This window comes from Labrus mixtus, chromosome 2 (assembly GCF_963584025.1).
Source record: "Labrus mixtus chromosome 2, fLabMix1.1, whole genome shotgun sequence".
Lineage (NCBI taxonomy): Eukaryota > Metazoa > Chordata > Actinopteri > Labriformes > Labridae > Labrus > Labrus mixtus.
Genome location: NC_083613.1, coordinates 3,382,390 through 3,405,306, shown reverse-complemented (window position 1 = coordinate 3,405,306; position 22,917 = coordinate 3,382,390). Strand labels below are relative to the sequence as shown.

The 22,917-nt window shown below is 39.9% G+C and overlaps 1 protein-coding gene and 1 long non-coding RNA gene across 3 annotated transcripts; both read right to left on the bottom strand.

The window, feature by feature from the left end:
• Window positions 1–3,713: 3,713 nt before the first annotated feature.
• LOC132954425 (uncharacterized) lies at window positions 3,714–4,922 on the bottom strand. The gene is made up of 3 exons (XR_009665761.1): window positions 4,580–4,922; window positions 4,259–4,410; window positions 3,714–4,017 (listed from the first exon to the last, which is right to left on the bottom strand). It is a non-coding gene; the product is annotated as an uncharacterized LOC132954425 (long non-coding RNA).
• A 1,388-nt stretch (window positions 4,923–6,310) lies between these two features.
• Window positions 6,311–22,208, bottom strand: card14 (caspase recruitment domain family, member 14). 2 transcript variants are annotated; one of them, XM_061047433.1, is made up of 20 exons: window positions 21,857–22,208; window positions 21,214–21,351; window positions 20,799–21,124; window positions 19,639–19,779; window positions 19,405–19,524; window positions 18,863–18,988; window positions 17,306–17,452; window positions 17,095–17,217; window positions 16,430–16,530; window positions 15,840–15,895; window positions 15,544–15,604; window positions 14,060–14,276; window positions 13,843–13,969; window positions 12,373–12,613; window positions 12,175–12,238; window positions 11,426–11,540; window positions 11,127–11,291; window positions 10,436–10,554; window positions 8,917–9,032; window positions 6,311–7,812 (listed from the first exon to the last, which is right to left on the bottom strand). In XM_061047433.1, the coding sequence occupies exons 1-20, from the start codon at window positions 22,068–22,070 to the stop codon at window positions 7,605–7,607; spliced, it is 2,925 nt and encodes a 974-aa protein (XP_060903416.1). In that variant the 5' UTR covers window positions 22,071–22,208; the 3' UTR covers window positions 6,311–7,604. The 2 variants fall into 2 exon arrangements, with proteins under 2 accessions (XP_060903416.1, XP_060903417.1); XM_061047434.1 differs by having other exon boundaries at window positions 6,313–7,812; window positions 11,426–11,519.
• Between the last annotated feature and the right edge of the window lie 709 nt (window positions 22,209–22,917).

The window sequence follows — 22,917 nt, the reverse complement described above, 5'->3', positions numbered from 1 at the left end:
CAAAAATATTTTAAATAACAGCTGCTAATTCCTCTGCTAATGTTGAAGTTGGTTCAGGCTTTTTTAAATAATGTGACTTTCATGTACAACTAACAATGACAGAAGTGTTAGCTGTCCATCTTTCTATGTTAGACCCTCCATACTCACTTTGTATTGATAAGTGTGTTTTTAACACTTTAAAAACAAGAACAGGAAAACACTGAACTGGCATATAGGATTAAGTTTAAAATTCTCAGCCTCACTTTCAGAGCCATTCCCGGTCAGGCCCCAAAATATCTTTCAATACTCATTCACCCGTATTCACCAGTATTCACCCACCCGTTCACTACGGTCAAACCCCCTACACCTGCTGTCTGACCTGCAGACACATTTTAATACTTGTGGCGATCTTGCCTCTGAGGCCATAGCACCAATCCCCTAGAATTCCCTGCCCATCTCGATACGTCTTTCGGACTCTGTTGAGTCTTTTAAAAAGCAGTTCAAACGTTGATGTTTATAGACAGGCCTATGGATAATTAGGTCCACCCAGTGTACCCATGGATCACTGTTTTACTGGGACAATTATTGTTCCTGGTTATAGCAGGATTTTATAATGTCGTCCATGACGTACTCATTTGTTCTTGTTTTTATTGTATGTATGCTGTTGTTGTTTTTGCTGATGTTAAGCACTTTGTGATCTTTGTCCGTGAAAAGTGATATATAAATAAACTTTACTTACTTATCTGTGCATCAACATTCACATTGGTAGAATCCCACAGCTATCATCATGTACAGTACATGCATTAGATTTAGGATTTGCGACACATTAATGACTTCTATCTAACTGGTGGAAAAAAACAAAGGTATTGTATGAAACATAAAAGTCAGCAGAGAAGACAGAAACTGTGAGTTATGGTGAGTATGCACTCTGTGAGTTTTTGTTTATTTATCCCTGTCTTTATCATTATCACCATATTGAACAATGTTATCGCACATCTCACATTTTTCTCATATCGTGCAGGCCTGATCTTTATCAGTCACGTTCTCCTTGCTCAGCTGTGTTGAGAAAAAAACTTTATGCTTGTCTCTATGGTTAGTGGTGCAGAGCTCATGATGGCCATATTGTTTTTAATTAATGTGACAGTTTCCCTCTCACATCATGTAGGGAGGAACTTGGCAGCATCAGGCGTTCTGGTCTTGGTATGAAATCATTCACACTTTGAGAAAGACACAGCTCCTCACACACACACACACACACACACACACACACACACACACACACACACACACACACACACACACACACACACACACACACACACACACACAGACAGGCAGTTCATGATTTAAGGTAATTGCGTTTAACAAGCTTCCTGTGCTGACATCCAACCTCTATCAATTAAACATCAGATATTCTCCTCAACAGTTTTGCTGCCAAACACATTCTTCGTTCCTTTAATCCCAAAAGCTGAAATTCAACCCAGTTAACACGCCAGTGGAAAGCGAGCGAGCGAGCAAGAGAGAGAGAGAGAGAGAGAAACAGACAGACAGGGGAATCAAAGCATGTTAATCGAGCCCTACAGTGCAGTGTGTGAGACTGTGAGTGAGTGTGTGTGTGTTTGAGCAAGACAGTGCAAGAGAGAGAGAAAGGGAGCCAGAGTAGATGTGCATGTAATCATTTTTATTCTTGAACCCCCACCCTCCCCCTCTCCTCTCCTCTCCTCTCCTCGCTCTTCCCTCTTTCTCCAGCCAAGGTTTCTCTCTCCCTCTCTCTCTATGTCACTGTCTATAATGCACTCTGACAACACACAAATCACTGGAGTGGTTTCCCAGCAACAGGAGGGAGGGTTTGGGGGTTTTGGACTCCGATGGAGCCAAAACCATCTTCCAGGAGAGGAAATTGATTCAGTGGAAGTCTTAAAAAAAATCCCTCAGATCCAGTCAATAATCACCACCAGATAAAAAAAAGGGGGGGGAGGAGAGAGAGAGAGAGAGAGGGGAATGGGGGGTTGGGAGCATTGATTATCCTTGTTTTCTGCTGCTCGGCACACACAGGCAGTAAAATGAAGAGCTGTAGCAAACAGCCAAAGACACAGAACAACGATGAAAGACAGTGGTGCTTTGAGCGTGTGGTCAGAAATCAAAGTGTCCCGTCTCATCCCTTTCTGCTCTACCCTCTCTCAGCAGGAACCATGTTTTCCTTCTCCAACCACTCCCTCTGACCCACATTTATTTCTCTCTGCCTCCTCCCTGTGGTCACTACTGGTCATGACAGCTCCCTCAGCCATAAAAAGAAATAAACTGCAGCAAACTGTAAGTGATTAAAAGAAGATTAAGATCTTTTTTTTTATTCAACATGTGGTACCACTTTACAATAAATATTCCTGACAGGTGGTTTATACTTATAACTAATGACTTGCGTTTAGTTTATATGGTTCATTAACACATTCCTGATGATCCTTGAGGATGTGACATTGAAGATACTTTGTGTTGGCCGTTTATTAAGGATTTTAAGATCAACAATTATGGTCCTAAAAAAATCTATCCTTAATGTTCTTCTGTTGAAAAGCATTTCTAAATCCTTTTAAGAATAGCAAACACTGTAATTATGCCAAACAGTCAAGAGGTAGGTACCTAAAATAGCCTACAGGCTACTTAAATAAAGATGTGACTTAAACTAAGATAGTGTAAATACAAATAAGACAATGTATTGTAAAAAGTGAAGGTGCACAATTTAAACAAAGGAAGTGCATGTAAGTTGTGTAAAATAACTCAAATCAAAATCCTGAGTGAAAAAAGTTAAAAAACAAAAATGGGTCCCATTCATGAAAGGGAATGGGACCCATTCCTAAATTTTGCAGTGTAATGTAGTCTTGTATGGTAATATTACAATAAATACAAATAGAAGCCATCCTATTCTGTCCTTTGATTGGCATTACAGAGTTTCAGTTTAAAGCTAATGTCGTTAGTAAAATACCAATAAGGAGAATATTAAAATCAGACACTGCTGTAGGAGCATATTTAAATCGTTCTAACATTAAACAACAGAACCTTAAATACAGCAGACCAGCAGATGAGATTAAACCTTCAAGAAATTTGTCATTTAACGTTGATTTCCTTCCTACATTGTACATTTGTTTCAGGTCGTTGCCCTTCAGCTCCAAACAGTGACTCCCTGTGAGTCTGGTTAATATTTAGGCTATCAGTTAGCCTTCATGTTTCTTACATATTTCACATTGTTCAAGAGTCTGAGATGAAGCCTGGAGGAAATGTTTAAACTACAGGTGTTGAATAGGCCAAATTGTCAAATATTCAAAATGAAAAATAACAGTACATTTAAGCTAGCAGGAAAGGACAGAATAAGATGGCTTTGCAATAATTTTAAATTTTTCTATTTGTATTTATTGTAATATTGCCATTCAAGACTACATTACACTGCAAAATTTAGACCAACACTTATTTACACTGTCTTAGTTTAAGTCACATTTTTATTTAAGTAGCCTGTAAAACAGCTTTGAGTGAAGTCTGTCTCTGGAGAATAAAGAGGTCCCAATCAAGGCCATTGTCACCGACAGACATACGGGGTTAAAGAAGAGACCAGACATTACCCACTAATTTCCCCCTTGGCATATGGCAAAGGGTATGTACTGTATTTCAATTAAACAACAATAAAACAAAATCCTGAGATTGTCTTCTACAATTTGTGTTTGAAAATGTTATTTCTTGTGCCCAGGGATTGGGAAATAAATGGATGCACTGGCAAAAAAATAACAAAAACAAAGGATGTCGGTGGTAAACCATCTTTACTGGGCGGCATCAACTTCCACATCAGGTTGTAGAGAAACATACTGCCCCAACAAAAACGTGGAATGGACATAACAATGTTTTTATTCAAGGGGAGGGAGTTGGAAACCATGTTCAGGAAACTCTCGTCTGATGTGGGTGACAACACAAGAAGGGATGACCTCCCTGATGTTCTGGTCCATGTATCCCCAGCACCACCGCACAAAATTGCAGTATGCCAGGTGTCTGTAGGAACTGTGAAAAATGAAAATAACAAAATAATGGTAAGCCTCTTTGCAGTGCTTTGTCCTAAATGACAATGATTTTATATACTCCAAATCAAGGATAACGTTCAGGATGGAAATAATATTGGCCGATCACACAGGTGTCTCAACACTTCAGATTGTACACTCTGACTTTGCACACTACATGTTGTGACTAAAAATATTTAGAAACTATTCTTTGTATAAATTGACAGTGATTTAGTGAAACTGACCTCTTGAGATCTGGTGTCTGCATCTCCCCATAGAGCTGTATGTATGTCCCATACACAGCCTGCAGCACATAGGGGTTGAGAGCAACTGGTTGGAAACCTGGGTGAGCAGTTATTCAGGCTGCAACCCCAACCTGCTCACATCTATGCATCACCTGCATGAAATGAAAAACTGAATAACTTTGTGATGGTGTTGTGTATGGATGAATGTGTTATGAGATCATGAACTAATAATGCAATGTGATCTTTATGTATTCTTTGCAGTAGTACCAGGTTGCAGATGGGGTCAAACCACAGACTGTACATATTAAAAAACAAACATACATTGTTCTGTTGTAGCTCTTGGTGTGCTGTTACCTTTACCACCTCCTTGCAGCAGACATTCTCTCGAGGAGAGAGCTTGGAACAGTGACTACAGGAACACCTGTTGTACAGGAAAACAAATCAAAAGTGCATTACTGTGAAATATAGCGATTGTACATTTTAAAATGGTTATCTGTCTAAAATGTAAAAGTCATAATAAATCCTGCAGGAGGCCTCGTGTAGCCTACCATTCAGAGACATCCCCCATCCTCTACTGCACCTCACTGTCCTGATCACTCGCTGCCCCTGCTAACGGATCAAACTGATACGGCTCTGGACCTCCGTGGTCCTCATGTTCTACAGGAGGGTCTTCAGGAGACTCTGGACCTCCGTGGTCCTCATGTGCTACAGGAGGGTCTTCAGGAGACTCTGGACCTCCGTGGTCCTCATGTTCTACAGGAGGGTCTTCAGGAGACTCTGGACCTCCGTGGTCCTCATGTGCTACAGGAGGGTCTTCAGGAGACTCTGGAGGAGAGAAGTCCTCTCCTTCAAATGACATTTCTGTTGCACCAGTGCCACTGCTGCTTACCGAGTCCTCCTCGCTCATGGCTAAATAACCTAACTTACTCAGCTTGTGTGTGTGTGTGTGTGTGTGTGTGTGTGTGTGTGTGTGTGTGTGTGTGTGTGTGTGTGTGTGTGTGCGCGCGCGCGCGTGTGTGCGTGCGTGCGCGTGTGCGTGTGTGTAGGTCAAACATTGTATCATGTTGCGGCTGATAACGGCGCGAAGGAGTGAGTGGGCGTGTCTTACCCCCCCTGCCCCCCTCCCTCTCCAAGTTAATACATTTACATTTTTCGAAATTACTAAACTGACCTAAATTGACTCCACCTGAGACGTTTTCAGAACTGTGCCTACCTGTTATATAATAAATGTTAATATAAAATAATTAATATTAATTATTTTATTATTAATAAAATAATTAATATTATTAATATTAAAATAATATTTGTAATATATGTAATATTATAATATTAATATAAAATAATTAATATTATTAATATTTAAATCATATTTGAAAATAGACAAAGGGCAGGACTGTTTGAGAAAAAGATCTCAGATTCTAAGGAATTACCTGTGTATGTTTACTGACCAAACTTTATTATACAATCTCACTTACTAATAATGATATATGATTATTTAAAGCTGCTACAAGCCATGATAGTCATGTTTAGTTAAGGAGATATATTGCAAAATAAGTAAATGTGTTCAGAGAGTCTCACTTTTATGACACTACTAACTTAGATTAATAACTGAGGTTACTGCTTGTTCTGGAGAGAGCTTTCTTTGACTAATAGCCACGGTTACGTTTGTCAAATCTCATCTTTGCTGAAACGACTTTGACACATTTTCTCATGCTCTGAAGAATCTAGTCTTCCATGTAATTATTATAACAATCCCATCATGCTGTAAAAGATTCTTCAATAATAATAATAATAATAATAATAATAATAATATATATATATAATAATGTCCATTTAAAGTTGTGATTCATATTTCAATGGGCCTCTTTTTAATTTTCTGATCTTATTCAGAGAAAGATGCATGTTGCCTACAATTCTGCTGTACGTTCTTTTTTTCATGACCTCAGGGAAAGCTGCATCTTGGGATCAGTCCAGACCTCAGCCTCTTAATGGGAGGGGGGGGGGGGGACTGTATATGGTCTCTGTTGGTGCATGCAGCTTCCTCTTTGCACTTGTTCCAGCAGCTCGTAATCCTGTCTGCTAGTGCTGCACTCCTTCTTGTCTTTTCCGTATGGTAATAGGAAGTGTTGAGTGGGGGGGTCCTGCTCCCATAAATTCAGCAGCAGGTGGTCACCCAGTTGTTGTGGGTGGAGGGACTGTGTGCCTCAAATGAAGACCTGGAAGGCATGCACATCTTGGAGGCCGTGGTCACACGTTTGCCCTCCTCACAACTGGCCCATAAGCTGCAGATTTATGGAGTGAGCACAGTACCGACTAAAAAAATACCTTATCAGGGTCAGTATTGTTGTCATCACTATGAAAAGGAAAAAAAATCTATACACCAAAGCTACAGAATGTAAACATTTTTAATTCAAATGTTGGTTGAAGTAACACATTTGAATCATTGCATGTCATTAACTATAGTACATTGATTTTTTTTTCCTTTGAATAAATGTGTCTCTGATCTGTGAAAGCCATGCTTTTTTAAAATCCTTATCAGGCGTGAATCAAACAACCAATCAGGCTTATCTGACACGTAACCATCCTGTCTGTGTGAGGGGAATGTTGGGGTTGCACACATGTTGCTGTGACAAGCTGGTTGGCTGCATTCCACTGGACTTTCCATGTCACCACTGCTCCTTTAACACGTTATAGACACAGCACGTTTCAATAATAAATCTTCATCTATAAAATCTGCAAAAATAAACAAGGCTCTGGGAATTTCCAACCAATGTGTGCTGGAAACATTTCAAACAGAACTGATCAAAATATTCTCCATTACAGACTCCACTCACTATTCTGAGAAATGAGAAAGTGGCCACTGTAACGTCATTAAGAATGTTTACAGAAAAGATCCAGAGATGAAAAAGAGAATGGTTATTGGAGGGAGTTTTTTAAAGTACAATATCTGAAACATATTGCAGAGGTCATTAGCATGTTTTAATGATGTTTGTGTTTTTAGTGGGCACCACATACCAGTATTTGTTTTAAATGAATGCCTCTTGTATACTGAGCAAGAGTTGAGTGCAGGATCTTCTCTTTTTAAGACTGAAGTTCAACATCCTACAACCCTATACTTCACGAGACAGCTGGACATGTGAACACCTTTCAAACATACAGTAAAAAAGTAAAGAGTCCTTCTTACACCAAGTAACTCATAGGTATCATAGATACGTACACATGTTTAGAAAAATATTTTCCTGTAAAGCTTTTTTACACTATTGTTAAATATTCTTATTAGAAGAGTTCTATGAGAGATAATACTTCTAATTCTATGTCTTCTGAATGTTCTGTTCTGTCCTCTGCTTCACCACAGGTCCGGCTCCACCCAGACGATCTTCTGCTGCTCCTCCCGGATGATGGTGCGCAGGCTTGTCAGCAGGGAGGCCTGGTCACACCAGGAGTCCGGAGCCACGCTGTGATACAGACACGGCAGCTTGTCCAACAGGGGCTCCTCACTCCTTGAACATGCGATGAGCTGCTCCTCTGACTGGCTGTGGCGATGCAACTTCGCCCTTGATAGAAGGAATGAAGGAGATAAAGTAAAAGATGAATGCAGGATCTACTGTACATCTTTGATCAGATAAGGACAGTACAAGTGTAGACTTTGTGACATGATATCAGGTTATTTCCTTACAGCTACAATGAGTTTGTCTTATCTACATGAAACATCAACATGAAAGGCCAGGTTTTGTTTCAAGGGAACAGGTTTCTCTCTGGACTGGCGACATTTAATGAAATACAAATATCTCTCTGAAGAGATAACAGTTTTTCCTGTGATAGACCGGACCACTTTGCGGCTGCAGGAGGGCAAGACTTTTTTTTTAAAACTTTGCGTTGCTATTCTTAAGTTATTCAACATAAATAAAATCTGGTCAGCAGACTTAAAGGCCTGTTTGTTAAATGTACTTTGGGATTCAATGGTTTTCATGGAAAGTTAGTTTTAATGTAAATGAAACCATAGTTACTGAAATACACTGATGTAAAAGGTTCCCTAAAGGTTTGCAAAAACAAACACTAAGATACAACACTGGTTCCAAAGAAAGTGTGATGTTCTGACATGTAAATAAAACAGAAACAATCATTTTTAATATCGCTCAAAAATCTTTCACTGAAAATCAGTGAGAAGATTTGTTATGTTAAAATTCAGAATGTAAATCCAAAATATGCGCTCACCCTCAGTTACTTATATGAGTGCTGAAGTGGAAATGTAAGATTTTGGTGGACTGTCCTGAACTTCTTTTTATACATTAGGTTTAAAATTCATCCATGCACTGATTCCTCATTTGATGCCTTCTAATTTAATTCAGGTGTAACCCCTTTTTTTAAAAGTCGGGTTGTGTCCGAGTATACGACAAAACAAACATCACTGCATGGAAACAGACCCAGCTTGTATGAGTTACTGTATATGATCACTGATCAAACATACATGTTTCCATTTGTTTCTTCTGTGTGTTAACGTCATACACAGGACAAACTGGGTTATCCATCTCCAGTGGGGTAATCACTTTCACCTGAGGGCACGTTTGCATAGCTGAAATCTTAGAGATGATCTAAATCTGATAAGCTGCATCATGAGCAATGAGGTGAGCTCTGTCAGAAAAAGTAGAAAAGTTTACCTCAGTTTACGTGCACTGCGTGCAGACTGGCCGATGAAGATGATAATAGGGAAGATCTGAGCCCTGTGCAGCCGACGCACGCAGTCCAGCCCCAACGGCAGCACACAGTGGATCCCCTGTAGAGTAAGGAGAAAGAATGTTAGAATACAGTTTAAAAGTCAGTGTTTTTACTTCACACAACTTTAAGGCAACACCATGACACTGCAGAATGACAACATGCCCACAATGGAAGTGTTAGCATGCTTATGTTTAGCAGGATGGTTTACCAGGTTTATCAACTGCAGCTTAGTCAGTTAACATGCAATTCATTGCTTAAGAATCAGAAAACAAATCAGTTTAGCAAGTTTTTGGTCTTACCATGGAATGCCAGACTGTTCAAATACACGTGACTTTCAACACGTTAACAACACATTGTATACACTTTGTTTACACGTTGTTTACATGTTATTTACACGTTGTTTACACATTATCTACGCGTTAAAATCTGACGCGTCAACAACACGTAGACAACATGGAGACAACACATAGTCACTACTAGTGCTGGTTGCTGAGCAGTAAGTCTAGGGGTTGCCTACCACGGCCTCCTCTCATTTCTTTGCCTTTTTTTTTCATTTTTCATGTAGGCTTTAAAAAAACAATATTTTGATTGCAGTGTCATGACTTTTATATATTACATTATTTGGAAAATAAACATATTAATGGACACTCTAGCTTTAACACTGATCAAATGGCAGTGTGGACAGCGACCGTGTGATCATGTGTGACGCCACATATAAAGCTTGAGTGCTGTTACTGTAGGACACTAAGTCGATGTAAAAATGTATCATTTCTGTCCTGACGATGGTGCTAGAGATGAAGGGGAAGGTTGTAGGGCTTGAGGGCATAGCCTTTATTTTGGTAAAGGTAATATTTACAGCTATACCAGGAGGGAAACTGGGAGCATGTGGAAACTTAGCTTCACAAATCTGTAAACCTGCTCAGATATGATTTTAAATTTAGGCAGTACGCTGTGAAAAGTGATCTTACTTTGTCTTACACGTAGACATAACACTGAGATAAAACATGCATGTTGATGTCCTGTGATTTTGATTTGATAAACGTAACAGTGGGTATAAGCTAATGTATATTCTAATGCAGAAATGTGTTATTTCATGCATGTGGACTAAATCAAAGGGATGCAGCAGATTGCCTTCGATATAGGATATCTGTTATCAGTGCCAAGTCCAAGGATACAACTTCCACCAAAAATGCCCTGTATGTGCCTCTCCTCTGTTCTAAACACCACACATGAAATTTGTAATCTATATTGTATAAAATTGATAGCCAAAATAACAGTCCAAGGTATTTTACACAAAAACATGGTGCACAAGGAAATGTCTGTATTATCAAAGTTATTGAGTTGGAAAATTTGAAAACTATGAATTTTTGTTAAAAAAACTCACAACAATAGATTTAGTGACTTAGTTCTTACAATAAGGACAAAAAAACATCTATTCAACTCTTATGATTGTATTCTGACCTTCTTCATGACTTTGTCGACACTCTGCAGAGTGTAGCAGCAGTTTCCTCCCTGCTCACACTCCTCCAGGATCTCAGACCTCTGCAGACGAGCTGCATGCTCGCTGGCGCTCAGCATCTCTGTAGAATGAAGGATTGGAGAGATAGGGGAGAGAGAATCCAAGATATAAGGCATGAGGTGATAACATCTTTGTTGTCATTCATTTTAATCATGTAGATAGAGTTATATATACTTTCATTTTCATTAAAACACACACAATGATTGACCTTAAAGCTATGTTAAAGCTCATCATTATTTATAGCTACATTATCTTGTTTGGTGTAATATCTGAGACATTTGGATTAGATCTCTATCTGCATGACCTCTTGTCTTCTGTTCTTTACATTTGTCTTTGTTATTACTATTAAACTTCCAGACAATGAACATCAAACCTTCATTTCACCTTATCATCGCAGGGTTTCCGGACAGCACTGTCTTTACAGCCTCAATAAATGTAATCACTATTTATACACACAGTTGACTTCCTTCCTGGTTTGCAGCAATACACAAACATGTGATTAAAATAGACTCGTCTGTGGGTGCTTTGAAGTGTGTTACTGTGTACCTAAACCTTATACTCCAGCAGAAACAAATATGAAATATGAATACACGTGTTATCATTTCAGAAAAATAACAGCATTGAATTCCCCACCAGGCTCACAGAGCTGGAAGCCCTGCCATCCTTCCAGCTTCTTGTCCAGGATGCGGCCCAGGACGGTGGGCAGCAGCAGGACAGGCCTGCAGATGGGTGGGTAGTGTGGAGTGACCAGGGTGTAAGGCATGAGGGACATGCAGGTTTTAGATGCTGATGAATCTCCTGCAAAGGAAATGATTCACATCGAGAGAAAGGTACGTGCATTCATTAAAAGTCTTTATCAAACAGTTGATATAAGACAGTTAAAAAAACATTTGTAGTTTTTGAATGTGCTGCCACAGACTATCGTACAATACCTGACTCTAGGGTCTTCTCATCCTCCACACTGACCCACAGTGGGTTCCTGCCCTGTCGCCCGGTGCTGACGATCCTCACCGCCTTCTCCTTATTCTGAGACACCAAACGCCGAGCCTAGTGAAAAATAAGAAATATTCCAAGGAAGACGTCACCAGCGAACCTGGGGGGACAGAGCCTTCTCTCTGGAACTCACTCCCTACACACATTCAACACTGCACCGAGCCTCCTACTTTCAAATCACTTATCAAAACTCATCTCTTCAAACAAGCTTTTAATGTATGATTGTGATGTATTTCCTGTTTTCTGTTGTTTACCTTTATTGTTGTTGTCTTTATGATTTGTGTGTAATGTTGCAATGTCTGTTAGTCTGTCCTTACTGTGCTGTTCTTTCTGTTTTTAACTATTGTACAGTGTCTTTGAGTTTTTTTAAAAGCGCTTATAAATAAAATGTATTATTATTATTTTTTTAAAGATTTATTTTTGGGCTTTTTGTGTCTTTAATGGAGAGAAAGGACAGTGGATAGATTCGGAAATCAGAGAGAGAGAGAGGGGAATGACATGTGGGAAAGAAGCCACAGGTGGGATGTGAGCCTGGGCCGCCCACTTGAGATGACAGCCTCCATACATGGGGCGCGCGCACTAACCACTGCGCCACCAGCGCCCCAACAAAATGTATTATTATTATTATTATTATTATTATTATTTTGGATAGTTCCAGCAGGGCGGTAGCATTTTTAATGATTCTCACCTTTTGAGACTTCTTCGTTTGAAAGCTCATTTCTTCAATAACACGGATCAGAAGTCTTTGTGCCCTGTGTCATCAGAAAGCAGAAGTTCCCAGGACTTTGAGCAGTGTTTTCAAAATGACTTGCAAGTTCTGACTTTCTACCAAAGCTGCCACCTCCCAAAAACACATCTGCTGCATATTTCTCATCAGTGTACTCACCTGTAATAGTTTGGTACGGTTCCGCTCTTGAGGGCCAGGAGCTGACAGGGATGAACTTGACTGGCGTGCCATGAGTCCTCGCTGTTAGCTGGTCGTGTGTTGGTCACATGAAGGATGTCGTTGCAGGACACGGCCAGGGATCCGTTTGGGCCGGCAGGGAAGGACATGTTGACACGGACGTAAAAGGAGTCTCCTGATGATGTCTGACTGCTCTTCAGTTTCTGCAGCAGCACCTCATAGTCTGAGAAGGCAGAGGACAATCTGTGTTTGTATCTTCTATTTACACAGGATGAAATCTATTACCTTTTCACTGGCTGTGTACTGTGGCTCTGGTTGTGTGTTTTTTTTTTTTTTTTTTTTTTTTTTTTTTTTTTTTACAAATAAGAAAGTTATCGCTCTTGTTTAGAGTTAAAAAACCCAAAACAAATCTTGTTCCATTTTTAGATTCCTACGTCACATATTCTCTTCAAAATGTCAACACAAAAACACACCCTCTCTCTGATACAGCAGGTTGAACAACATTTTACCTTGTTGAACTTCAACAAGCTCACAAGTTCACATGAGATTCGTCACATAGCAGCTGGCCATGCCTCAAGAAAAACAAACTGCAGGCATAAAATCAGCTGAAGCCAAGATATAGTCACTGTGTTATGATTCTGCATGTGCACATATTTTACATCCACATCATGTGTAAGCACATTTTCTCTAATAAACTATATTAGCAAAGTGCAAAAGCATTCATTTTGTTCCTTTTATGTTTGTTATTTATGCTGTACTTATACTATAAGGCGCTTAAAGGTTTAGGGCCAAAATACATTAGTGACCTCCTGATTAATTATGAACCATCCAGACCGCTCAGGTCGTCTGGGACAGGTCTGCTCTCTGTCCCCAGAGTCAGAACCAAACATGGAGAAGCAGCGTTCAGTTTCTATGCTCCTTATATCTGGAACAAACTCCCAGAAAACTGCAGGTCTGCTGAAACTCTCAGCTCTTTTAAATCCAGGTTGAAGACACACCTGTTTACAGCTGCCTTTCATTAAACAGCTTTAATAAGATTTTAAATTTTAACTCTGCACTGTAACGTTTAACTCTTTTTATATTTTTACTTTATTTATTTCAACTAATTTCATTTGAATTATTTTTATTATTTAGATTTAGTAATTTTAGTGATTTTTTAAATGTTCTATTTTAATGTTTCTTTTCTTTCCTCTGTCATGATGCTTTTGATGTCTTGTGTGAAGCACTTTGAATTGCCTTGTTGTTGAAATGCGCGACATAAATAAACTTGCCTTGCCTTGCCTATAACCACTAATTGTCTCAGTGCAACTGTGCTGGATTTGTCATGAGAAATGATAGGTTACCTGATGTGTTTCAGAATGAAAAACTTATACTTAAAGAATTGAAAGGTTTTTGGAGCTGGAAGTAACACATGGAGTGAAACATATTGTGTCTACATTCTGATGAACATACCGTCTTGCCTGTGCCGAAGGGAAAGGTTACAGAGGCCTGTGACTTGGCCAAGAGCCCACAAAGCCTCCTCCAGAGTGGAATCCTCCAGGACCATCCGAAGAGCTTTCTGGTTGTGCTCGTACTTCACCTGCAGAAAAAGCAAAAAGATAATTAAAAAAAGTCTTCACAGTGGACGGGATAAGATTACTGCAGTGATCAGAAACACACTCAGACCAACCTCCACTATCTGTGCCCCGGGGCTGATGCCCACAGTATGGGCAGCGCTGCCTTCTGTCACTTGGTGAACAAACACTCCGGTCTTATTGCCTCCGACCACGGCCAGCTGGCTGAGCAGCGCCTCCCCCTGGAAGGAGAAGCTGAGCACTCTGGCGTTCACGCGGAGTGCTTTTGGACGAGATCGCATGAGGAAAGGAGGGGGCGTGGTTCTTGACAGGCTGGTGAGAAATGAATGAGGGGAAAAAATTAAAGATAGGCTACGGGCATTTTTTGTTTTTTTAAAAGATGGTCATTTCCGTCAGTAAAAAGAAACATGTCATTTTTAATTCAAAAATAAAAACATAATTTTGTACAATAAGTCAATCATTTCCAATGTGTTGGCTGTTCTCTCTTGTTGAGCTGATAATATACTGGCTGACCTGAAGAGGTCATTTAAAAGAAATGTATGTTTTCAATTTCACTACTTATTATTTTGCTGCTTTACAAATGCTCGTGTGGCATGAAAAATAAGAGTGACAGGATGGATTGCCTTTTTATTTTCTATACTTACTCATGGTCCCAAGGGCCCAGTGGTTCGACAATAATCTAACAGGATTAAAACTATCAGATAGGAATTGAAATCCAGTTTTTTCAACTGAAAAAAAACGAGACGTAATCTAAAAGGATCAAGTAATCCAATCCTGGTTTAATCCAAACAAAAACCTCCAGTTTGTGTTGCTTTTGAGTAGGTTTATGATAACTTTCATCTACAACATCTGGGTCATCCTGATCCTGATGGATTGAGGCTGGATTACAAGTAAAAAATGCAGAATGCTGTTTTGCTTCAGTGACAAAGATGAGGTCCAAATTAAAGTTTTCCAGATACATGTTCACCAAAAAGCTCCACTATCAAACATTACATTTCTAACTTAAAGCAGCCATATGGCTCTTTCAATGTGTGTAGATTTTGGCGTATGTAGTCTTCCCTTTACAGCTCTGCTAAACCAGATTTGGTAATCCAGGGAAAATACACTTGCTGCCAAGGGCATAGCTAGCTAGAAAATGCTACAGCGCTCAGTGTTTTTATATCGCTTAGCATGGAACGTTGAGATGAAGGGCCGATCTACGTAATAACGACCCGATTTAGCTCCGCCCATTAAAACCTAGAACTGAAACTTGAGAAAACCGTAATAACTGTCAAAAATGCTTCAAAACAAATTAAACTCCCACCGGCCTCACACGTACTTTGTGTTCTGTGCTTTTTAACATAGTATACTAACATGCTTAACTAAGTTGGGGACGATAATATACTTGATAGGCAACTGCTGTTTACATGATTATTGTTTGCAAATAGATGTTAGCATTTCGCTCACGGCACTGCTGTGTCTAAGAGAAGCCGAAAAACCTGAAAGAGCTGAAATAATGTGGTTGACATTTGAAAGTAATCCTGTATTAAGCCGTATATAATATTGGGTTTAACAATGTTGATTCTGTGGACAAACTCACCCATCAGGGCTGGAAACAGTGGCAGGGGAAAGCCTGGGCGTGTGCTCATCTTCATTCCCCACTAAACAAAAGAGAGGCTGTTGAAGGATTTGGCATCAGGTTTGTTTTCTCAGTAATAACATGTTAAGGGATAATGTGTTACTTTACAGCCCTGGCAAAGGCTCAACATTGATATCTTAAGATAATGAAGGCCAGAAACACCCCCCCCCCCCCCCCCCCCCCCCCCACTCACACAAAGGCACACAAACACATAGAGACACTCACGCAAAGATAGTTAATGATTTTTCTGTACAAACCATGGAGAATAAACTCAAAGCTGTCCGTAAGAGAATCAGTCTCAGCTTTTTCCAAGCTACAAGAGAAGAAAAAAAAAAGATACTAGCTTCATAAACTTAAAAAAATCATGACTACATAGACTGATGATGTTGGTTTAAGAGCCAAAAGTGAATATCAAATGTTACATAACTAAGCCATTCTTCAACCCAGGTACAGGTTTAGTGGGTAGAGATTATTCAAACTTTATTGTTGACGAGGCTGAATCCTTGTTTTCACTTTGAACAATGTAATACAAATAAAGCTCCTTTGAACAGTATTAAAAAACGTACTCGTCTTATTTATTAAAACTCTCTCCTCTTCTAAAACTTTGTATGATCTCATCCTCTTTAAACCTCTTTCCATCCTGTAAATAAATCATCTATTTGAAACTGGTGTTGTCATGTTAACAGAGAGGAATGCAGAAGTCAGGACACCTTAACGTCATCATTCCTGTGGTGTGCTTACAGCTGACTGCTTTGTCATTTCAAAATTCACATTGTACTTAAAAAAAAAGCATGGGGAGCAGATGGCAGTGACATATACTATAATACTAACGCAGAAAGATACAGACCTGCTGTCAGCATAGAGCTCTTCTTCCCTTCTACGCAGAGACTCCAAACCGGGGGGGTCAGCAATATTTGATCTAACACTTCTTGCTGTAGGATCTTCACACTACACACAGAAAGATACACACGGTAGACATGTACTCTCAATGCATGTCAAACTGTTTATAATAATAAAAAGTAAATATACTGTCTGATAAAAGCTAGTGTTAAAAGTACTGTTAGTACTGTTAGTAGTGTTTTATTCCACGTCTCAATGAAAGCCTAAATGCTGAGATTATTTATTTAGAATATTTAGACACATTCTCTGATTGTGATTGGGTTTTTTTTTCAACGCCAAATTAACTTATTTTAATACCAAAGTGACACATACAAACAAATTAGATTTTCTAAAATATGTCAAACGTCACCCCCCCCCCCCCCCCCCCCCCCCCCAAGGCAACATAGTGTTGGTTCATCTTTCAGTACTTCTCAGCCCTAAGCCCATTGGTTCTTAGTGCCAAAGCATATATTTGGAAAAAGTCACACAAATAATGTTTCAATTTCCAAACAAAGATGTTTCAGCTTTAAAAAAAAAATGTTTGGGATGTTTGAGGAGCATTTCATAATAGATGCATGGTTAAAAATCACAAAGCATCCCCCCATGGCTGGGTAACTCAAAAAACACACACACCTCTGAGTTGCTGGCACTCATTGATATGGGATTGACTGCATCCATACGACAAAGTCTACGTCTCGGTCTGATTGTGGAATCTTCAAAGCTGGATCTTGGGCTCTCCCACTCCGCCTCAGACTCCTTTCACAATAACATAGATTACTGTGTTAATATTATCATTCCTGTTGTGTTAACGTGTGTGCTGCTCTGTGCTTGTGTGAGATATTACATCACAGCTCTGTTGTCTTCTGGAGTTGTGGTTGGCCTGCAGGCTAAAGACGCGCTCCTGGAGCTCCACCAGCTGACACCTTAGGGTGTCCTTCTCAGCCAACACACGGGCAATCACTGACTGTGCCTCGTTTCTGGACAGGTATGCCTACAAACCAAGACAACTGTACTTAACATCATGCAGTCCTTTTTTTTTTTTACAAAGAACGATACACATCACCTAAATGCCATGACGGCAACAAGCCTGACAACACGTGTTTCTGTCAGCTATGGTTAATAAAATAGAGACAATGTTTGAACCATATTCTTCTCTTTGTTTATGGTGCGAGGAAGAAAAACTCTCACACAAGCATGTAGCATGTAGCATGTAGCATCACATAATCCTAAAGTTGATGTCAAATATGAATTGAACATACCTGTGGGTACATTCTTTTATTTAACATGAGGACTATAGCAGAACATTGTGCCGTTCTGCTTCTGGATTCCTTTTTTTAATTTAGGAAATGTTTTTTTTTTTTTAAGTAGAAAAACCCTTTGTACTTCCATTTCATAAGACAGGTGCGTAAGAGAACAATGTGTTCATCAAAAGCTTCAAGGTAAACTCCTGCACACCACACACGGTCTAACTTGCAAACAAACATTTATTGGCAACAGACAAACCTTCATCAAACAAACCCTGCTTTTCCTGGAATGAGAGGTTTTAAAGAGCAGGTTTGCCAATGACACGTAATGTTTATGTGGCAACACACAGAGAGCATGATCCGTTCATTAATAACAGGCTGTGAGGTCTAATCATAGTCTAGTGTTGTTGGTTACTCCTATGTACAGTATGTGACTGACTTTTCACCAGCTCAGGAGGTTCTAGGGTGTGGGTGGATTATGCATTTCATTCCTCTTGACATCTATGAAGTTGAATTTCTAAACAATTTAGAAACTGGATTTGAGATGAATCATTTTGGCATGACAGCAACAAAAGGACATGTAACAAAATGATTTATGTGATTGTAAGAGGTGACTTTAACAACGGCTCATCGACAAAGACTACTTGGACTTTAAAAATTGATCTTCCTTACATGCACTCTGTGAGTAGTTACACACACTAAGATTTTTTCTCATAGTCCACTGTACATCTCCTACATTACACCTTTTGTACAGTTTGTGTTTTTTATCTTTATTTTTTATAGTTTATATTTTACATTTTTAAATTCTATTTTATATATTGTAATATCTTCTTATACTGTATTATTTAAGTTGTTGCTAGTTCTGCTTTTTTTCCTTGTTAATTGTTTAGCACCAATACACCAAGTCAAATTCCTTGTATGTGTAAATGTACTTGGCAATAAACCCTGATTCTGATTCTGATTCTGATTCTGATTCTGACTATAGAATTTCTAGGAGATTTGTTTAACCAGTGATCCTCGGCCAAGACAAATAAACGACTTCACACCGACACATGACTGGGATAAAACAGTCAAGAGAAACCAAACAGCACCGTCTAAAACCCAAACCAGTGCTCGACAGTAAAGTTTGAAGGATGAGGTTTTAATCCGTTCCTTGCCTGGTCTCTCTCCGCTTGCAGCTCCCTGATCTGGTTTTGGATCACAGTGCTCTTCTGCTGGTGCATGTTACAGTCCAGGGTCAGTTGCTGCACCTGGAGGCTCAGGCACTCCTTCTGATCCAGAAGCTGTATTGAAAAACATACAGAAATAATAGTGGCCTCCAGTATTTCAGAGATATATTACAGGATTTAGAATGTTTGATGAGCAAGTCAATGTTCTGCTCTGCTGCTCAACAAATGTTCTTATTTTTTCTCTGGAACAGATACTAGTTAGGTATAGTATCACTATTACACAATATATTTTTTTTTACATTACTATGTTACCCTTTTATGTTTTTTATCCAACTGTATAAATCACAAGCACCAAACTGGAAGCTCAAGAAATGACTTGAATCACAAATGTTCCTCTGAACGAGGCTTTTTGCACAAAAGGGCACAGTGGGATAGTCAAAGGCTCTCTATAGCACAGAAATGCAGAATTTGCATGGCATTTCCTGATCCCTGGAGACTGAAACCTAAAAAAAAAAAAAGCACATACACACCCCTTTGTTTTCTTTAAACAGCTTTTCATTCTCCTCTCTGTAACACCTGAGCTGCTCTGCGAGCTCCGCGTGGCTGTCTATGGCCTCAGCCAGATCCTGGGCAAGGATGTCCCGACCAGCCTGTCAGAGACATGACATCGCACAAGACTGCATTAGAGACATCTGGAACTACTTCAGAGGTTTTTTTGTTTGTTTGTTTTTTTTAAAGCAGAATTGATCATTTCATTGCTTCACCTTCACAAGCTGGCAGGGCAGAGACCCGACTCCCTCTTGTAGTCGTGGATAGGCCGGCTGAGAGGCACGCCTAAGCGAGCGCCGCTGCTGGAACTCACTCTCTTTTTTTGACTTCTGCAGCTCCGTCTGCAGTTGATACACCTGCCGTCACATAAGAACAACACCACTCATGTACTCAAAGAATATTTCAACTATTGTTTTTTTTAGTAATCATTAATAAAAAAAAACCCACAAGGCCTCAAATTGTAAGCTCCTGAAAAAACACTTGTCAATTTGGCCTGTTCCATTGGTTAAATCCACAGTCAATGATACTGTTAAATTGGGACTACATTATACATTGTTGTCTCTGAGCCAAAGCCCAGATTACTCAGATGATGTCACTTTCTCAAAGGCTGTTTACACCCTGCGTAAACATCCATCGTGGGTGATCTGATAACAAGTGAATAGCACTTATTTACAGGTGTTTACACTTAACATTGACAACACATTTCATTGAGTACCTGTACTTGAGATCAGAACCCACATGCCTGCTTCACATGCAAATGAGCGCACGGGATGGGGGCGGCATTGTTGTCCCAGTTCTCAAGTTGAGGGGGCGGATCTTAATGCTGCACAGGACGCATGAGCGTTTATTATTTTCTTATTATTATTTTCTTATTTTATTTATTTCTTATTTTAATTATTATTTTATTTATTTATTTATTATTTTATTTATTTATTTATTTATTATTATTTATTATTATTTTATTTTTACAGTCTATGGTTTACACTTCCAAAACAATGAGGACCACCTCTGTGTGTGGTCTGAGCTGTTGTATCAAAATCTGTTCTTAGGACTTACAGTAATGTGGTGCACTCCTAGCCTTAAGGTTATTCACTTGTTATCAGATCACCCTGGATGGATGTAAACAGCCTCTCAAAATAAGCTTCAAAAGGGAAAAAACAGACAAGAGTTTGTACAGGCTGTGTTCACAATGATGATGGAATTGTGCTCTAAATTACCCTCGATCTACCTTGCTCACGTTTCAGTTCTTTCACGCTGACCTTCCTAGGACTTTCCCCTGAGATCACAGCTTTGTGTTTCAGGAAGAAGAAACTCATTCTATGTGTGCACAAGTTCCCTGAGGTGAGAAAAAATATTGTTGAGAAAGAAAACTGACCTGCAGGTTGAGGTCATGGAGGCGCATGTTCACAGCTGACTTCTCCTCAATGGCCGCCGTGTAGCGCATATACAAGTCACATTTCTCGTCCTTGAGCTTGGTGACATCATGTTGCAAAGAGAACAGGTGCCTCCGCAGGCGTTCATTCTCGGACTGAAGGCACCTGGACTTCTCCTCCTGCGCCATTATCTGCCCAATCTCTGACTCCAGGGAGGCACAGCGTGCACCCATCCTGCCGGCCTCACATCGTGCCTGCTGAAGCTCCTTCTGCATCCCTGTAACAGCTCTGACCAGATACTCTGTCAGCTCAGAGTACTTTATCAGGCCTGCAAAGAGAGCAATGTGGGTCAGACATACAGTTTGAATAAAAACAAGTATTTCCCCTCACATTGCAGGAAGACTTTAAGCCACTGACCACTGAATCCTGAAGGCTCAGTGCTGGGTTTCTGTCCAGTCACATGGGTGTACAGGATCGGGTAATGGATCATCAGACTCTCAAGCAAAGCCACAGCGCCATTCCTCCCCTGGGTCCTCAGCAAATCTAACATATAGCCTGGAAATAGTTGAGGTCAATAAAACACTATCCTGCTCAAACTTCAACCTTTGTGTCAACAAACTTCCTCTAAAGATATGACTACAAGCAAACCAACAGGGGGACAGCTATGTTTTTCTCTTTTATCGTCCCTATCAGAAGTAAAAGCACTGCCTTGTCATTTCTCTTAGGCAAGAAAGCAACAATCATACTGTACAATAATCATAAGTAAACACTAGAATATTTTGTAAAAGCAGGCCATGACACTTTAAAACTCTAACAAGCAACATTACATGTCGGTGTATGTGATTTATAGTTGTTCTAATCTCTGAAGTGTTGTTGGAATTATTCTATTGAAAATGGATTCAAAAGTCTTTCTTAATAAATCAGTAAGTGCATCAGTAGGTGCAGTAAAAAAAAAAAGGACAAAGACGATCCACTTGTCATTAACACATTGAGGCAGACAACAGTACTCCATAACTCCATGGCTTTAAATGTCTTAAAAGAGCAGAGTCAGAAATCTCACTGGTTCTCATGCTGCGGTTGGTTAGATTGTGGCAGGAGAGGATCTCATCCTGGTCCATCTCGCTGAGCACCCTGGCCTGCCTCAGGTACGGGATCAAGTTGCATGGCTGCACTCCGAGGGAGATCCTGTGTCTGTTGTCGTTAATCAGTTCCCAAAGTTCCTCCTCGCACCGCTCTTTGAGGTCTAGACCCTCAGGAACACACTCCTCTGACATCCTGACTTGAAAGAGAGAGGGGCTTGCCTTCTGCTGAGTCAGTGGGCTCAGCTGGAGCAAACACACACCTTTAGCTGCAAAGACAGTTGTCAGAGACTCATTCCTGGAAGTGAGAAAATCTGTACTGACTGCAAGACGCAGAGGAGCACTGTACAAGGACAAGGCTCTTTCCACGCCCTGTTGGTGTTTGTGACACAGCGTGTTTCTGTGTTTATCTGTGGGTGTGTGGCAAAACCTGTAAAGCAAGCCCTCTGTGATGCAGCTCAAAAAGCTTCTTTAGACTTCTGACTGAAGTGGTGGCTTTGCAACGTTTGTTTACTTTTAAAAAGCATATCAAACATTAAATCAGATCAAATCTGCCTGATTGTATGAATGAAACATGATGTTTGCTTGTTGTTGAGCCAGAGCCAGTGGTACACATGAACAATGACTCTCACTGAGACCTAAACGTTACACAGTTTGCACGTTGGCTTTAATAATTCCTAATCACAGCAAAGCACACACACACACACGACACTGTTGACAGGAGCAAACACTGAGCTGTGACGTACAAAGTCTGTTACAGGAGGAAATAATGAGTGTGTGTGTGTGTGGGGTTGTGTGTGTGTGGGGGGGGGGGGGGGGGTAAAGTGGTAAAGTTATTTTTTCACTGGTCTGTAAAAATGTACCGGTACTTAAACAAATTAAAGCTGTTGTCATGGCAACATGATGCAAATGATACACTGGAATAAAGTCCCCGAATGACATTCTGTAGAAAACAGTGAACTCACCAGTTACAGGAAATATGATAATTTACACAAATACTTCAGAACAGCCTTTCCCACTGCCTCGGCCCACTTTGATATAC